Below are 18827 nucleotides of genomic sequence, written 5' to 3' on the forward strand. Positions count from 1 at the left end.
GTCCTTTATGGGGGCAGTGCTGTAGGTGGTGGAAATGGCAGCACTGCAGGGGCTCCTCGCCATGCCCCCAGAACTGCTCCACACCGCCCTCCTGCTGCACTATCATCCTCATCTCGTGAGGACGACTCCAGGGGTTTGGGGTCTCTGTCTCATGAAGGAGAGGTTTGGAGGTTTTCAGTTCATAACAAATTGAGGACTTTGTGTCAGCAAATAGTGTCCTGAGATAGCGCATGGTAAATCCCCAGGTCAGATCAAATCTAGAGCAAATAAGCGGACAAATAGAAGGTATAATCCTGGAATTTCAGTGAGCTGAGGGATAGTACTTGGCTAACAGAGAAATTCAGTGGCTGGTGAGGATGTTGTCTGCTAATAGACAGCGCTCCTGGAAACGGCAGATGCTGAACCTGATCTCTGTAGCTGGCTCACCTTGTGCACGAGTGCAAATCTGCCAGAAATCACAGAAAATAAAGGAGTGCCTCAGAGCAGCACCTGCCAGCTCTGTGCCCGGGGAAGGAGCTCTGTGTGCTGAGCATGGCATCACCAGGAGAGCTCTGGCCCACTGAGGTTGGGGATAGGCTTAAATGTACATAGATGGTCAATTCCAATATACTGCTATCTGCGTCAGGAGAAGACTTCTTCCAGTGGCTAACATAAATGTCTGCTCTAAATTAAGACATTTCTTTGTCTGCTCCTGGTGGATACACAGCGGTTTGTTATTGCTGCCTCACAGCTCCCATTGCTGCTCCTCTGCTCTACTCTGCATGCATGGCAGCCTGGTTGGGACCTTTCTTCTCACCAGAAAAGGGCTGCTTCAACCTGTACGTATCCTTACTTGTCAGTGAGCAAAAACTGCTCTGCTGTGTATTTCTGCTAGTAAGGAGATGCTAATTTACTTGTATACCGCTTTTACTTCTCTTTAAAATAAACAATTTCCCTTTGAAACAAACAATTCCCTCCACGCCCAGTCCTCCTTCTAGTTATTTCTGGTTTCTTATAAAGAGTTTTGTAATGTGTCTCCTCCAGTGATCCCCACGGTGCTTATATAAGGCTAGCATGGAGCTGTGACTGTAAGCTTGAGAACAAGAGGCATTGCTGCTGACCCACCTCTGTGCTTTGCTCTGGGTCGGAGTTGTGCCAGCCAGCTTTGCTTTGGGCAGATTGTAATCACAGAGTAATGATTTAAGAGAACAGTTTGTGATTTCAGTGCAGTGACATTAGAGCCAGGTATTAATCAGCCCTGGGTCATAACACACTGTCCTTTCTTCTGAGGAGGTCTGACCTGTGTGGTTAGAGGAGGAAGCAAACCGAGAGTTTGCAGCAGCAGAAAGCTGTGCTGTGCTCTGACATCCCACAGCAGGGAAGGCAGTGCTGTGCAAAACTGCCCATCCTTGTCCTGTGCAGGAGGCTCAGCTCTGCCCTGCAGCTGCTTCTCACCTAATCCCATCATTCCTGTTTTCCAGCCATGCATATGAGAAGTGCTTTATACAGTATTTATTGGTCTGGTCATCAAGAAAATGCAAAGCAGCTTCTTTGGTCATCTTGTCGTCTTGAACTCACTTCCGAAGTTCTGTATTCCAGTTGCTCCTTTACGACAGCCCCTAAAAGGCCACTGTTCAAAGGGAGGCACTGGGAGCCTGAATATGGAAAGAGGAGGTAACAAAGGACTTGGTTGTTCCTTGAGATTCAAAGTGCAGCATTCTGCAGTTAAAGTAACGAAGCAATGAGAGGGCTTGGCCAGGAGTTGTGAAAGCACTGAGCTGGCTGACTTTGGCCGTCGGGCTCTTGGGGAGGTTGCAGGGTGACTGGTGAGGAAATACAGGTGGGATTGCCAACCAAGGAAGATGACACTGAGCACCCATCCAGTCTGCAGTAGGAATCTGCAGTCTGTCCCTTCACAGTAGCTAAGGGTACTTCTCAGGAACTGTTGAGTGGAATTGCAGCTATTGATTGTTTCTTACAGAACCTGGGTGACAGCAGACCTTGGCAAGGGGAAGGCCTTGCTAAGGGGACAGCATTCCTTGCCAAGACCTGATTGCAGCGAATTGCAGATGGCAGAGGCTGAGAACTGGCAAACAAACAGCCTCTAAGTACTATTAGTTATGAGAATATAATTGTCTGAGACAATCTGAAGGATAGGCTGTTCCATCTTTAGATTTCTTTGCACACTGATTTGTAGAAGCCTTCCTTTAGCAGCCTATGTCTTCAGATTTCCCTGTGCAGCAGGTATTCTACAGGCTACTCATTCCCAGGATCCATAGTAATGATGTCATTCGTGGCCATTCCTGTTGTGCGTGAAACTGTGTTAGAATGAGTTCCCCAAATTTACGTCAGCTCCTTTTTTTGTGGGCGTTTTTGTGCTCTCCAATTTTTTGAAAAAGGAACAGCTGTGGGAAAAATGCACTCTGTGGTGTCACTCTGAAATAGCTGCTAATTTACTGTTGCCTTTGCTTGGATTCTGTATTGTTTAGTAAATAAATTGGTGTTACAAATCCATACTGTCCTTCAAAAGTGGTCAAGAGGAAATCTCTGGAGGAATTAGAGAACTGAAACACCCTGTGCCTGTAACCCCATCAGCAGTTTCCCTTGGGAGTATGACGTCCACATGTACAAGCATCTGTACTTTGCATATAATTGTCACTCAGCTGGCTGTGTTTTCTGTTTACTCATCTGCAGACAGGAAATAACGATAATGCCAACCTGCCAGGCATCATCTGAAGGTTACGCTTTTGTAAAAAATGCTAATTGTTGGAGGTGAAAGTCTTGCTGATTGAACATTGTTCAGGGCGGCTGCAGGAAACGCGATGGTGGCGCTGCCTCATTTGCAAGGGCACCTCAAAGCAAGGAGCTGCATTTTGCGCGGCCTGCTGCCATTCCTGCGCTTATGTGTTGTAATTCTCCTTTGTCTCCTCTGCCATCCACAGAGTCTCCCCCCGAGAGGTGTGGGCAGAGGCGCACGATGCCCAGCGGGGTGGCGGAGCGGAACCCCACCATGGAGCCTGCAGCCACAACGCCGTTCCGCGTCACGGTGAGTGTCTGCCTGCGCAAGGGAGGAGGATTCACTCAGCCCGGGAGTCGGGGCAGTGCTGTACACGGAACAGCTTGGCTACCTCTTATTGAGTACTTATTGAGTACATACGGAATTGTTGGATACTGTCAGCAACAAGCAGCTGTAAAATATTTCTTTGTAAAGCAACTAGATTTGTATTAGAATCCAGAGCAGGTTTGGGTGAATTGTTCCATTTGAAAGATTTTCCCAGTGAGGTTTCATTTGTGAATCCTTGGGTCATGCACTTTATTCATAGATGTACTTCCCACTCTGAAACTGTACCTTACATCCTCATCCTTCTACAGAAGCTTCTATACAAAGAGCCTGCCAGGCTGATGGCTCCCCAGAAACTGTTATCCTCTCCTAGCAGGAGCCAGGAGGAGCCATTCTCTGTTTTACATTTCTTCAGTCGTTTTGTTTTGCAGTTCTCTGCTAACATTGCTGTTTTGTTGTGATAACAGCAGGTAAAGAATGGGAAGTCATTTGGGAGTGGAAAAGAGCAGCACCACTAACATGAGTAACAGTGATACCAAACACAAACAGAACAAACCGGGTCTTTGAACCCCATGGGGAAGGGAACTACTGTGTCCATTACAAATAAGGGAGCCGAAGATACAAAGAAGTCAGTTAGTGGCTGACTAAGGGAGCTGTTGTTGCTGAGCCCTAGGTCTAAGATGTGCCTAGGTCAGAGTTATTGCCAAGAGATTCACTGCAGAATCTGAAAGAGGAGGGAGTCCAACCACAGAGCTCTGCACTTCCTGCCTGTCTGCTCTGCTGTAAGTTGGGCTGTGCAGGCTGGCTCACAGCTTTAGAGATTTTTAGGCCCTGTCATGCCTCAGAGATCAGCTCTGGACTGAGTTAAAAGTCTTCTTTAGGCAGAACGTGCGCAGCGACGTGCATCAGTGCTCCCCCTCTAACATCCTGCAGGTATTACATAGGCTTCTAGAATGGATCGCCTTAATTTTTGCAAGGATTATTTATCTAACTGATAATATCAAATCCAAGTAATTATTTAATTTAGGAGTATGCTCAGAGGAGTACACTGAGGCACAGTGATGGGATCAGAACACTTCCCAGAAAGCAGGCACTGAAGTTGGAGCTGCGAGTGGCTGATTTGCTTTTAATGCATCATTGGCCCCAACACATCTGTAGTCAATGAAACAGCCTGTTGGGAGGCTGAAGTTTTGTAATCAGCTGAAGACACCAAGGTCTTTTGGGTAAGAGTTGGAGGTAAACTCCATTAAAAGTAAGGGAAATGCATTCATCAGTTTTTAAGAATGAGTATCGTGCCTTACAGATGAGCTGAGTATGAGTGATGGCCAGGGCCGCCAGGAGGTTATAGTTTTAAGAGGGAAACATCTGCTGAATGTGGATAATAAGCTTGAGCACAGGTATTTTCATTTAGAGACAAGACCAATGGTCTTGGAGCTGGTTTGTCTGATGTGTGTTTATATGTTTCCTCTGCAAACCACACCTACTTACAGGCTCAGCTGCTTCATAACAAACTGAGGTGAGTAAAACCAGAATTTCAAAGGAAAGACAATGGTGCAATCTAAAAAAAAAACCCGAGCACACCCAGTTCACCTGAGAACTCTGGTACTGGGAATGAATCACTGCCAGTGGTTTGCATAAGGAGTTTATTTTAGTTCTGCAAGTTGTGAGTTAGTGACTGCACAACATTCTCTCCAGTGTTTATATTCTGTAGGCACAGTATCCAAATGCATGTTGAATATGTAAGGAGGAGGGGTTTGGAGCTGATCTGTTTGCTAAATGAGATGGGAAGAAGTGCTGAAGGCAGTGAGTGGATGGCAGGAGCTGAGCTCTGTTGGGAAGGTGTGTATGGTACACAGCAAATACTGAAGATAATGAAACAGAAAAACAATAAGAGATTTGCTGTAGGGGTGTGTTTGGTTTTCTTCTTTTAGAGCTGATGAAAGTTGTTCTCCCAGCACTTCCCAGTTCAAGCAGGGCAAAACACAGAGAGTGTCCTTAGCTCTGGCTCCCCTTGTGGCATCACCTTCCTGCTAAACAAGGTGCATCGTGTTCCAGTGCCAGCAGAGAAACTAAGTTTTTGTCTCTAACCCCTTGTTCCACAAGCCATAATCTGTCTGAATTGATTGCCAGTTATAAATGTTCTGATCCTCTGAGCGCAGCAAGCAGGAACACAGTGAAGCTAACTGAATAGGCATGCTTTTGCTTTGTGTCTTTTGTTCCACAGAGTCTGCCTCCGTAAATGAGCATCTTTGAACCTTAAACACTGTACTAGCGGTGAAAGAGGCAAAGAAGGATGGCAAAATCTGGATTCTTCAAAAGACTGTGGACCTGGTAGCATTTTTCTTAGTGCATTTGTAGTCAGTGAAAATCAAATGCTGCTTGTTTCTGTTCCAAGGACATGCCTCCTGCTTCATGTTTTTGGGGGAGTTATTCCCGGGGTTAAGCAGGTCCGCACATGGTAGTGAGCCAGCCTGGCTGGGATGTGGTTGCTCCCTCTGACTGGCTGGGTTATTCAGTGTGGATTAAGTAAGGGCAATCATCAGATGGATAATACGTAGCATTTATCTCCTCTCAGCTACTATGCACTATCATCTCATTTCTGTTTCTGCTCAGCCCTCCGAATGTTACTGCCATTAATATGAATGGCTTCATTACATACATAGTTTTTATGGCTGCCCAGATCTCAGCATATGTCTGACTTAAGAAATATTCTCCCTCACCTTCCTTCATTAACCAGACAGGAGCATTAGCAGTCAGTCCACTCCAGCCACTGGGAATAGTAATTAGTGCTGTAGTTTAGTGGTAATGGGATTATTACTTTTGAGCCTTCTGCTGTAGGTTTTGATGTTGTAGGCTTTTCATATTTTATAGCTGATTGTTCTTCCCTGACATCTCCATCCTTCTGCGCTGGTCTCCAAGGGACTGCTAAGTTCAGGAGCCGTTGCATTCAGCTATTTTGATAGTGTTGCACTCCCAGTTGCTTTCTCTCAGTTGAAAACTGCAAGCAGTATTGAAGCAATCTATAGTGGAATCACTCTCTTCCCACTCTGAAGTTTGCCGGGCAAGTTATGGTTAATTGGGTGTTACATTTTTTGAGGCAACTTTGGAAAACAACAGCTTATACGAGTTTTTCGAGTCCTAAAATATAACCTTGAAAATCAAGCCTTACGTTTTTAACATCTCAGTATGTGAACAGCTCTGTGTGATCTGTTCTTATTCCTTCCTCATCGAGAATTTTTAATAGAGCTTATTAAACATTACAGGAACACCCTTAATCTTAGTCATCTCAAGTTGTAAAATAATTATATTCCATTTAAACCTATCTTGCTGAACTTCGGTGCCATCAGAGCTTTGTAGGATCTGATGCAGTCTAATGAAGCCAAGACTTTAATCCAAGGAACTCTCATCTGCGGCTGCCGATTCTGAAGCTGCTCTGAGCATTAGTTCAGAATTCAGTTTTGTTCTAAATCTGATTGGAAAACTAGGAATGTAATTCACATCGACAGCTATACAGTGCTTTGTGTGGATTAGCTGGAACCTTTCTGACTGCTGCAGCAGTGCCTGGGAACAGCAGATGTGGTGCGTGTCAGTATCAAACCCAAATGCAAGCAAGAACATTCTTGGATTTGTTGTGTTGTACCTGGCAACACTGATGGAAGAGACTGACCCTGTCCACACACACATCTTAGCAAGAGACACTGAGAGTGAAGTGTCTTCTGGGCCCCTCCCTGTTTGGCACGATTCTGCCTCTTGAGTGAGCAGACCTAATAAATAAGGGCTTTGATAGAAGTCAGTATCTGAGGACAGAAAGGCAGAAGGCATGACTTAGCACGAGATGTCAGTTCTTGGTAGTGACCTGGAGCTGCTGCCCTGACGGGGTGTTTGGAAGCAGCTGATCGTGCTCCAGAGCTGCGGGCAGCACTGCGACCAAGGGCTCCTCCAAGGGAGGAGGCTGAAGTCCTGCCGTTGAAACCATTCACTTGTTACAAGAGTGAGGAGAGGCATTAGCTGCTCTGCACGGCATTCAAATAGCTTTATGTTTGAAATGGATTAACCTGAAATCTGTGTTGTATTTTAACAAAAGCAGCGACCAGGAGATGAGAAACTCCACCGGCTGATAAAGCCTGCATGCACTGCGTGCATCCCGCAGGGAAACGACGGGCAGGGAGAGGTGGCGAGACTTTCCATTGGAGTGCTGCCATCTGTCGACTGCTTTTATTCAAGCCTCGCTTACGGGGCTCGCGCATTTCCCAGCCGAGCAGGAGCCCCAACTGGCACCGCTTGTGCAAAAGGGGCACTCGGCGATGGAACCAGGGAGCCAGAAGGATTTCCTGCTATTATTCTTGCTCACTGATTGTGGAGGCGCTTCTCTCTTAACAGAATGGGTTAATATGATGTGCAGTCTGAATATTCTGAATGCTGTGAGCAGGCAGAAAATGGCACTGCCTTTCTTACAGAGCTGTGTTTGATGAACCATGTGCGCTTTCTTGCCCCCAAAATGCTGAATGGGGTTTAGAATTTTCTTCTCTCAGCCCTTTAATCCTCAAGTCCAGCATCAATCATCTGCTTTCCATGATCTCAGAAAACGTGTCTGTGCTTCTTGGAGTTGAAGGCACACTGGCCACAGAACCCACAGAATCCATCCATGGAGTTGTGTAAATTGGATCAGAGAGGAGACATTTCTCGCAGAAGTTTCCAAACCTGGTGGTGTGCACAAATTCCACCACTGTCATCAGTAGTTGTGAAGGTAACTGACAGCTCCACGTCTTCTCATGGTCATTCATCTTCTTACTGTCTGCTGTTCTGCTCTTTGGATGTGACGCCTTGGAGCAGGAGCTGCTCTCTGTGCTTCCCAGATGGGATGTGGGCCTGGATGCTGCTTTGCTGCAAATCATTGCAGAATGTATTAGGTTGGAAGGGACCTGAAAGATCTCGTCATTCCAAGCCCCATGCCAGGCTGGTTGCCCCCAGCAAATCAGGCACTAAGCGTGCCCAGCATGCAGCTTGCTGTAGTGAGGCACTGGAGCCACAAAGAAATAGGAAATCTTTCTAGGTTTTACCTCTGCTTCTAATGTTAATGTGTTTTCTTGGAGGTTTTCTTTCTGCTTGGGTTGAGTACACAGCTGAATTTACAGTGATACATTAGAAGCTACACTTATGGCATTCCTCCATCTATCCTGCTTTTAATCCTTGATAAATGAAGTATTAAGCACTAATGGCATACCAGTAAATGGAAACTCCTGGAGAGATGAAAGCGAGTGACCCTGCTACCATTGCACTGAGTGATCTGAAATAAAGGGATCCCAGTTCCAACTGCTGGCAGTGGCAGACCAAAGGACTTTTCCCAAGTTTTCCCAGTACATCATATGCACTCTTTTCCATTTCATTCCCAATATTTTTTTTCAAAAGCAGTCACGTAAATGGTGTTCTAATAGTTTGACTTTGGCAAATGTATCTTCCTGCATTTTGTAAAGAGCTGAATGGTGCTTCCCTCGGCATGAACAGCCCGTCTTTAATTGAAATGTAATTGTTTACTAAACCATTCCAACTGGAAGGGAAAATTACTATCATTTTGGTCTGTGGCTGCATACATTAGAGCACCCTTTTACGGGGACTGAATTTAAGGAGAATAGGAACATTATCACAGGCGATATATAAACAGAAAGCTATTATCATTAAACTGTCAACTGCAACTGAATTTGGATAACCAGCGTTAGAGGCAGCAAGAAGTATGCAAATGACTTTGAGAATGTATCTGTCAGCTCCGACACTGAGGAACGGGACATGCTTGGGAGCTTTGAGTTGCTGAGCAGTTCAGGGATCAGAAGAAAAATGAGGTCATCTTGAGCATTTGCAGTTATTTCTCGTCTTGCTGGCAATGTTTTGCAAAAATTAGGAGCGCTGCTTCACTGTCAGATTTGTTTCTGTCAGGTACAGTATGAGCACGCAGACTTTGTCCTCCCAACGCCTGTGGCTGATGCACTGCCAGGCTCTCTGTTCAGGTGGCTGCCTATTAGTGCTCACAGTTTGCAGCTGGGAAGGCTGGAGGAAAGTTACCTACCTTAAATATGACCACGCAGCAAAGCCAGGAAACGTGTCCTGAGGTGAATTCCTTCATTTCTAATTCCCTGTCCTGGTGTTAGCCACTGTTCAGCTGCTCCTAATTGCTTCTCCAAATCATCCTCTGGTTTTAAGGGAATCAGATGTTCTCCTCCATGTTGATGCTGTCATATGAAAAGGAGTAAGTGGTTTTCTGGCCTCCACATCATTGCTGTGGGGCAGGTGTGATGGCCTTTCCTACCATTGGTGTCAGCACCCCGTTACCTACTTTTTAATTGCCTGCTATTAAAATTGCTGCCTTCCCTCTTATTTTTAAGTCACACCACTCGTGTAAATCTCACAAGTAATGTAAATCTCCGGTCTTTAAGTACAGTGTGTGCTTTATGAGACATGGGACAAATTCCAGTTGGGGGTGCTTAGTGCTAGCACAGCAATTGGGAAGTGAAACAGATCGCTTTGAGAGATTGGAATCTGAGCTGGAGTGCTGCAGATTTTCTATGTAAACACAGCGGTTCCAGCCGGGGGAGTTCTGGGAGGCAGCATCGCTCCAGATCCGTGGCATTGTCAGGCTGCAGCACTGAGCTGCCCTTCAAACTGCTGCGGATTTATTGTGTGCATCAAGCAGGAGTCAGAAACAGTGGGATAAAAGGTGTGCTGTGACCTGCTTCACTAAAAGCAAGGCAGAGTATGGATTTTTTTTTCCTTTTTGAAGTGCGTATGTTCCAGCGAGGTCTCTTTTTAGAGCCTGCAGCTGTCTGAAGGACAGCTGTACAGAAGGGAGGAGGCATGGGGCTCATCGACAGCTTAATTCACACACTGAGGCTGCTTTCCTTTAAAAACACTACTAATCCTATTTTAGGTTTGTGGGGCATGGTTTGGCCTGCTTGTGGTTGCCATCAAAGTGACATGGCTGCACAGCCAGGTCTGTATGGACCGCAGCAAGGCCAGCTCTGCTGCTACGTGCGGCAAGCAGGACGCAAGAGGAGCTGGCATTGCCAGCACACATTTGATGCTTTGTGCAAAAAGGATTGGCAGAGTCTGGTCAGCTGCTGAAGGCAGTCAGACCCTCTCATTTCATCTACAGTGGTGGCAGATCCCCTTCCTGCGCCCCTCCTGTTGGAGTAGCACGAGAAATACCAGCAGTTCTGTATGTTTTCATGGAGGGAACCCATGGGAGGAATATTCAACATTTAGGCTGTAAGTAGGGCTAATAGGAAATGCTAATTCACATTTCATTCTTTTGATCAGTGTATATTGAATGATAATTACAGTGATAGTAGTTGGCACTTCTGTAGCACCTTTCATCTGAGGCTGTTAAAGTGTTCTGCCAATCTCAATGAATTCAAGCTTGCAGTCACTGTGGGGTTGCAAATTATCATAATGCCTTGAACTAAATGGGGAAACTAAGGTCTGGAAGGATTATGTGACTTTCCCCATCTTTCATAATCTGTATAAAAGAGTTGGGACTGCACAATAATGCTGCTGGCCATCTTTCGTGCGGAGCAGTTCAAGGCATGACTTAAAATGGTGAAAACTATTGAAGCTGTCCAGAGGGCTGTACTTACACTGTCTGTTGCTTTGTTTGTGGCAATTTCACAGTTTGCTATCTGCTCAAGCATCCTGCTCTATTCTGTTCTGTTGCAATTGTTTGAATTTTACCCACAAAGAGCAACAACCTGGAGCTCTCTTTGGATTCTCTGCCGATGTACCAGCATCAATTCTTTACAGTCTTCCAAAGGCTGATTTGAACAGAAGAAATCAGCTCTTGCTCATTTCAAAATTACTACCAAAAGTTTTTTTATTGTATTTTAACCCTCTTCCTGGAAATCCAAATGCAAACGCCCTGTGCTCATTAATGGCGGGAAGATTAATCTGAGTAGCCTCACTCCAATGGAATGAATGAAAAGTAAAGAGTAAAAAACCAAAGTTTTGCTTTCTTTTAACCTCTCAGAGTGCTGGTAGCACCGAGGAAAGTAGCATTTAAATATACAACTTGACAGTGCCCCTTTAACTTGTTTCTGGGTCACAGCTAAAGAATTGTACTGCAGATATAAAGGGTAGGGTAATAAACACATTCAGTTTTCCCACTTTCAATAGTGCTGAAGTCGTGCTTTCAGAAAATAAGTCAAACAGTGCAAGGAATTGGTGCTTAGAGGGCCCCAATGGCCACGAGTATCCATCTAATGAGGACTTTAATCTGAATTTTTTTCCATTTGGAAACACGTTTTGCTTTGTCTCATGGATATTAGACACTAACTTAGATATGACATTGATTGTAATGGAATTAACAGAAACGTTTTCATTGCCACATTATCCCTGAGTAGTTCTCATTAAATAATTTCCAAGTTTGAGCTTAATTTCTGAAACAGATTTTTTTCCTAGACTGAACACCTCAGTAACTGTAACCGCACCATATTTTGAGCCATCCTTTCCCAGATTTTCTCTGTGATAAATGGTTCCCATATTGTCTGCATATTCTGATCAGAGCTTTGATGCCATGGCGGATCAGATGTGTGCAGTCCCACAGGAGCTGCCCTGTCTGTGGCTGAGCAGAGCTCCCCAGGCCTGCAGGAGCTCGGGGCACTGCCTTTGAGCAGGGCTGCAAGGGCGGATCATTGCTGGGTTCTTATGGAGGCTTCTTCCCCTCCAGATCTCAGGCCGTGCTGCTGGACACTGCTGGACAAAGGCTGCTTCCTCAGGCTCTGCAGTTCCGAGCCCCTCGTGGCCGCTTGGAGCCGCGGGTCTGATCTGGACAGTCTCACAGTGACATGATCTCATGATACTGGCAGCTGAATAACTTCTTATTGCTGTGGGGCTGCACAGAAACATACATGCTCAGATGACATTGATTTCTATATACTTTTTTCAAACTTCAGTTGCCGTGGAAACAAGATTCACTTTCTCCTCCACACTGCTGCTGTTCCCCAGCACTGCTGCTGATAAGGAGCAGATTGTGGTTGTTCTCCCCACTTGCTTTCTTTCCTGGAGGGCAGGGTAGCCATGGCTCAGGCATCAAGAGAGACTGGAGAGAGATGGCAGAGGCTGCAGAGCCATCCCCAAGGTGCTGCGGTGCTCCTTGGTGCTGGAGCTCTGCCAGGAGCTTTCTCATCTTTATCGTCCTCCATAATTACAGTGGATCACATCTTACCTGCAACACTCTTCAAAGCACTAAGGAAATGAGCTCCAGAACTAATCATATCTTCATTTCCTAAGTAGCTCACTGTAGTTATGTGTGATGTTCTGCAGAATGGGACTCGCAGTGCTCAGCATAACCTGGCCCTGCCTGCCCTGCTCTCCTCCCTTCCGTCCCCCCAGCTGCCCTATCACATCCCCCCCCCAAAAGTCCCCCCTCAGAAGAACAGCCTAAAAGGTGGCCATCTGCTTTCCTGGTGATTCGTACTTCCTGGTCAAATCTAGACATTTGTAAAGATGTGCAAATAGTAATGTGAGTGTTGGTGACATTGGAAGCAGATGGGGACCTCGATGGGAACAAGGGGAGGCTGTGCAACTGGCTCAGAGCTGTGGCTCAGCCTGCAGTGCTTCCTCGTATCAGACACTGAATGCAGCATCCCTCGATAATTAGCAGGACTCAAAAGAGTTAAGAAATGAAGGAGAATTAAATCTGCCTGATAGAACTGAAATTTCTTGCTGGGTGACAAAGTTCTGCTTTAAAGATAGTAAATCTACTGCTGGTAATCAGGCAAGAAATAATCTGCTAAGACCCCAACGCGGCGGTGCTGCTCGCAGTGCCTGCTGTACTGTTTTGCAGGGGTATAAAGCAACAGTGACCATAATTTATATCTCCAGTTCTTCAAGGATACATTTTTTTTGTTTTATATCTCCGACAGCTTTCCAGATGGGTATCCTAAGAAACATCAGTGGCGAGTCCTGCAATCTCCCATCTCCTTCTTCAATGCCTTAACCTGAAGGTTACGGTACAAGCTTAGGAGGAAAAAGAAATGAGTAAATGCAGGCAAAATAGAAAGGAGTCTTGGATTGGTTTTCATTTGAATTTAAATTGATGAGTGATTATTTGTGATTTCCTCTGAATAAGTGGAACAGCTGTCAGCTTTCCTCCTCTGTTTTGCTCAGAGGGGGCAGGAAGAAACTTCAGCTGCAGCCTATGGGTTGTGTGCTTCTGGGCTCCAGTCCTGTTGTAACTGGGAAGGGTTTGGAGATGTTGTGAACTACTTTGCCCATGTATAAAACCTCCTGAAGTTGTCCATTTCTTTGGGTATGGTTTCACTTACAGAAAAAAGTTTTCTACCCCATCCTAATTATTATTGCCTGTCTGAGGCTATCTCATGTAAAAAAATTATCCAGGTGTCAGTATGAGCAGAAAACCTTTAGAAATCAAGGTCCACGTGCTTCTGTAGCCATCATGTGGGATGTATTTATTCCCCCGTTGTAATGCTTCTCCTTTTCACAGAGCTGTAAGCAGAAGGTGAATCAAACTGAAACACTCAACAAATTTTCTTAAGTTGTGAGATTGGGGCAAACGAGCATCATCTTAACTGTAATGTCTGGAAATTAAGTTGTCTGGAGAGGTAGCACAGGACAAATGCAAGACTGACGTCCTGTCTGAGTTACAGGAGGTATTCACTGAACCTTCACATAACCCAGTGTCTTTGTTTGATTGCAGATGTAATTATTGCTGAATACAAATGCTCCAATTTAAGTTTCAGAAATGTGGTGGAAGTCTTTGAACTGAGAACATCTGCATGAAGCATGAGTTTCATTTTTAAATGAGTGACTTCTACTGCAAAAATGAATCTCTACCTTCAAAAGACAATAATATTTTTTTTATTCTAAACATGTTATCTAACAACTGCTTTTTAAACTGCATAGGTCTAGCAGCTGGCTTTGTAGGAAGTGTGTTATTAAAAACACACAGAATTTGTCAGTGCAAATGCAGTGCATTTACCATTGTGGAGACTGAGAGTTGGTCTTCAAAACTGTGGAAAATGAGGTTATCCTTCCAGTATTTGCTCTACCCAGAAGACTTCAAATGGAAGGGAGTGGAAGGAACCTGATAACTAGATAGATAGAGTGTGATGTCCGTGTGCTGCTCTTCGGCCATAAATCAAAGTAGGGCACGCATGCATAAAACACACTTGTGAAGCATTTTATTCTGTATCATATAGCAAAAGTGGGCTTTAAAAGATAACATTGATGTAAATAGATTTACAGAGGCGGCTTTCTCATCTCTCATATGTTTATTGCTCATTTTGGGGAGCTCTGATACCCGTTGTAACATGAGGCAATGTATTTGAGTAACCAGAGCACTGGCGTGGGGATGAAGCATTCCTGAGAAGTAATCCTGGCTTTGTTGCTTATCTGCCACGCAGTCGGTGCAGCAAATCACTTGCACACGTGTGCCTTGAAAGCTGTGTCCCTGTGCCCCACCAGAAGGAGCTGCTGGAGCTGTGCTGCCTACTCCCCTTGGGCTGCAGGTGCCACAGACCTGCAGGTGTTTTTGCTTGGATGCCCCCTATAAAAGGTCTGAGTGACAGAAACCGTCAATCTTTGCAGAGTTTGGCTGTTTCTCATGCCTGAATGGGATCACCAAGCATCCCGGTATACAGCCCTACCATGTGCTATAAATTCTTTATTTTATCTGTACTGAAATGGCTACTTATACTTTAAAACCAGAATGAATGTAATGATTCACGGCCGATACCGAGTGTTTAAGTCATTACTGAGCTACTAAAAGTATTGTAAAAGTTTGAATTTATGGGAGTGTGAATAATTTTGTGTCAGCTGGGGGTTATTCCTTGTAGTCTAAAAGGCACTCATTCTCTCTGTATCTGAGCTTTCAGAAATATTTACCAGATTGGAATCTGTTGCTTTCCATTGTAAAATAAATCTCCTGCGCATGCAGTGCATGGAAGAGGGTAACTGTGAACCTTATTGCATTTAATGAAAGTCGAATACTTAAAACTCCCTATATCATAAGCAAGTGAATTCTCTGAGCTCGCTGGAAATGTTCCCAATGTTTAATGGCAGTTCAGCTGTGTACCTCCCGGAGTTGGGGGTTCTGTTTGCAGCCACTTCAGCTCTCACAAGGCTAGCCCAGAGAGGATGAGTCTTTAAAAAAACGCATAGAAAATTGCTGTGGGATATCTCAGGAGTCCAGAAGTTATCTTTTACCTGCGGCTTTCCACCTGGTGTTGGGTATCTGCTGGAAATCTGGGTGCTTCCTTGGCAATGCGTTGGATGCCAGGCCTGTGGTGGCTGTGCTTTTTGAGAAGCTGTGTCCAGAAGAATCACAGGCATGCCCACCATTCTGCATGAGATGAGAATGGCCATTCCTAAACTGCAGACAGGGTGATCGCTCAGCTCGTACAGCCTCACATGTGAGGTTCCATAAATGTGTGCAGCCTGCAGCCGTCCGTTCTGCATCAGGTCTGCAGAGGTCCTGCCTGCATCAACACAAGGGTGCATTAGAAAAAAGCCATTTCAGTATTGGTTTGGCAATTACCAGAATGCTGCTTGGTGTGTATGTGACAGCCAGCCATTCTGAGTGGCTTTCGGAGTCAAGATTTACGTGCAGTAAAACAAATTAAGTACCTCAGCTTTGAGTTTTTAAGAACAAAAAAAACACCATTTTCAAGGCCTAAACTGAGATAGTGAGCTTGTTTTAGTTCATGACAGTTTGAGGAGTGAAACTGCATCCCTACCCACAGGACTCAGGGCTTCTCCAGGCAGTGAAGGGAAGAAGGGAAACAGCTCCAGCACAGCAGCACCTGGTGTCACTTCTGTTCCCTTGGGATGCTGGCAGTGCTCAGCACCTCACGGGATGTGTTCTGCCTCTGTCAGGGTTGTTCCTACTAAAGAACAGGCAAAAGAGTTTTGTTTATGAGCAGTCTCTCCTCTTGGATGGCTGATTGCATTGTACCAGTTAAATAAGGAAACTGTTTTATCCCGTTGAATTTCTCCCCCAGGTGACATCCTTGCTTGGTTTCACCTAGGCAGTCTGTTTCTTGTAGCTCTTCTCTTCAGGTAAATAACTGTTTTTGTTCTTCAAGGTTACTTGCATTCTGCTTGTATCTCTGTTTCTGCATCATTCATCCCTGATTGCTCAATTACCCTTCTTCCACCTTCCTACGGAATATTTATGTGTCTGGGTTGGATATGAAGTGTTGACAGTATGATAATTATGGAAATGTGAACAAATAATCCAGAGTAGTGTGGTTTTGTTTTAATGGGAGAGCAAAAGAATCCAAACTGAAGAACTGGCTGATCCCTGAATAGCAATGGCAGTTGAATTGCAGCTGTGTGCAAGATCCCTTTTGGCAGTTGCATTCCTGCACTGACTGTTACTGCACTGCTGTTCCTTGTGGACACTGCAGGTGTCATTAGTGCTGATGCAGGCATTCCCAGTTTCTGGTTGCATTACCAGAATGCAACCTTTTGGCTTGCTGAACGTTTTGATAGTTCTCTCCTCAAGGACCAAAGGCGTGTGCTGGCTGGGGGTTTCAGTCTCTGCCTGATAGAAAAGAGCAGAAAAGAACAGAGTGAAATTCTGCAAAGCAACTTCCAGCTGAATGTCTGGAGAAAAGATCTGAGAGAAGAGGTGTGGGCTGGGAGCTGCCAGGCTGCAGTGTTCTCTCTCCTGGGCAGTGGGAGAAGAACTGTGACCAGGATATTTTCAACAAGAAAGGTAAAATCTGTACAAGAATAGAACATTAGCAGCAATCCTTTGTTGACCAGAGATGGAAAAAAGATGAGATGTTATGTGTTGAAGTTACTGCTTCTTCTATCTGTGATGTGCTGATACTTGCACGCATTAGATTTGCCATAATTTTAATTAACCCTCAGTGCCTCTCATTTGACATAATTTCAGTTTCTATGACCTAGACAAACCCATGCTGTCCCTTTGGTAACCTCTGGGACTTCAACACATCTCCATCTGATTTTTCAAATGGACAGAACTAAGTATTTCCAGTGACACTGCAAATGTGATTAATCTTTTGCCATAGAAGGGCAGTGTTGCTAAGCAGCACTTACCAACACAGGTTGTTTCTCACATTCCTGGGCTGATTTCTGGCCTGGCTCACTGACGTGCCCTCATGAGTGTTAAGTACTGTATCTCTGTGTTTATTCTCAAACTCTGGATGCCCAAAGACATCTGCTCACAGCACGTGGAGCGATGCGATTTGAGCTTTTATTGCAGTTGCTGTGCACACAATATTCTTGTAGCTGGGTTTTTTGTTTGTTTGTTTGTTTGTTGTTATTTTCCTTTTTATATATCCAAGATGCTTGTGTCTGCAAGGGGCTTTCCTATCCCTGTGGAGCAATTCTTGAAAGTACCATCAGTCAGAGCAAGCCAGTGGCTCATGGATGGATCTTGCTTAGTGTCAGACAGGAGGTTGCTGGCAGCTGGGTGTTTCCATAGGAGCTCACAGGATGGCTAGGATGGGCCCTGAGGTTTCTGAAATAAAACAGGGAAAGGTACATTGAGGGGCTTCTCACCCACTTGAACAAAGATGCGCCTTTAGCCCCCTCTGAACACAGAGGGTGAGACACGTTAATCTGTGTGAGTTTCGGGACCAAGAGATAATAAACCGATTTGGTTTTCCTGTTAAGTTTCCTTGCCCTTTCCTTGGGGTTGCATATTAGGCAAGCTTTATCAACTGGAACAGGCTGTTCTTTGTCATGTAACCGGAGTGTGGGTACCGGAGTGATGGATAAACCTGCAACAACTTACCTGCTTAAGGTTAATTCAGGGATTCTTATGGGTCTGCTGTTGTCTTGCTTCAAATGACACTGTGGCTGAGCAGCTCCTGCACACCATGTGCCCGAGTGCAAAGAGACCCTATGGCAGCCCTGTGTGTGCCACCTCCTGAATAGAGCCCTTCGTGGCATCTGACAGGAGGAGAACTGGGTGATAGGAAAATAACTTCTAACTTGCAAGTTCAAATCAAAAGACAGGACAGAAATAAATTACAGATGAAGTGTTTGAAAGGATCCGTACACTTACAGGCACATGCCTCTGAACAAATACAAAATATTTGATCCGTAAAGGTCAGCGCTGTACATGAAATTCCCTCCTTTCTTGTATCAGTGCCAGGAGACCACTCAGTGGATTACTTCAGTTCTCGGGCTTCCAGGAAACACATTTGATGCCTGAACTCCCCCTCAGCTTTTTATGGCCCTTGTAGTAGTTTAATGCAGTCATGCTCTACAAAGAAAATGGAGGAGATGTGCACTTAAGTGTCTTTACCTGGTAATGAACAATATCAAATGCCATCTGAAAAAACCTTCCTTTTATCTTGAAAGCTGAGCCTAACATGGGGTAACTGTAGAAACAGGTAAACTCACTTTTGTTGTACATTTATGGCCATAATAAGACATTAGCATTGGCAAGGTTCTTCTTGGATCACAAATGCAAGTACAAATTATCCATCCATGGAGCCTCACTAAAAGGGTAATTCCGTGGGCTGTGATGGATGCTGAGCAAGACCAGCAAAAAAAGATTCCAGACTTAAAGAAGTTTGGTATTAAAAAAATAGAAAGATTAAAAAAAGACTGGATCAGTAGAAAAGATTTGCCCCCAGTTTTATACCTCTAAACGTATCCTCGACGTACAGAAACAACCTAATATAGAATACCCCATCACACAGTTATACGTGCACAAATACTTGTTTGTGGCAATTTCATTACTATGAGTAGCAAACAAATATTCAGCCATGCTCTCGAGGCCCCTCCAGTTGAGCTTCGCTTC

General features: G+C 44.9%; 1 protein-coding gene across 4 annotated transcripts in view; it reads left to right on the forward strand.

Moving 5' to 3' along the window:
* Positions 1-18827, forward strand: part of DAB2IP (DAB2 interacting protein) — a 146876-nt gene that overhangs the window by 38888 nt on the left and 89161 nt on the right. For all 4 annotated transcript variants that reach the window (XM_052669688.1, XM_052669687.1, XM_052669685.1 and 1 more), the window contains exon 2: positions 2922-3025. In XM_052669688.1, the coding sequence (XP_052525648.1) occupies positions 2957-3025 (69 nt within the window). In that variant the 5' untranslated portion in view covers positions 2922-2956. The remainder of the gene's footprint in view (positions 1-2921; positions 3026-18827) is intronic.

This window comes from Tympanuchus pallidicinctus, unplaced genomic scaffold, assembly GCF_026119805.1.
Source record: "Tympanuchus pallidicinctus isolate F22 unplaced genomic scaffold, pur_lepc_1.0 scaffold8, whole genome shotgun sequence".
NCBI lineage: Eukaryota > Metazoa > Chordata > Aves > Galliformes > Phasianidae > Tympanuchus > Tympanuchus pallidicinctus.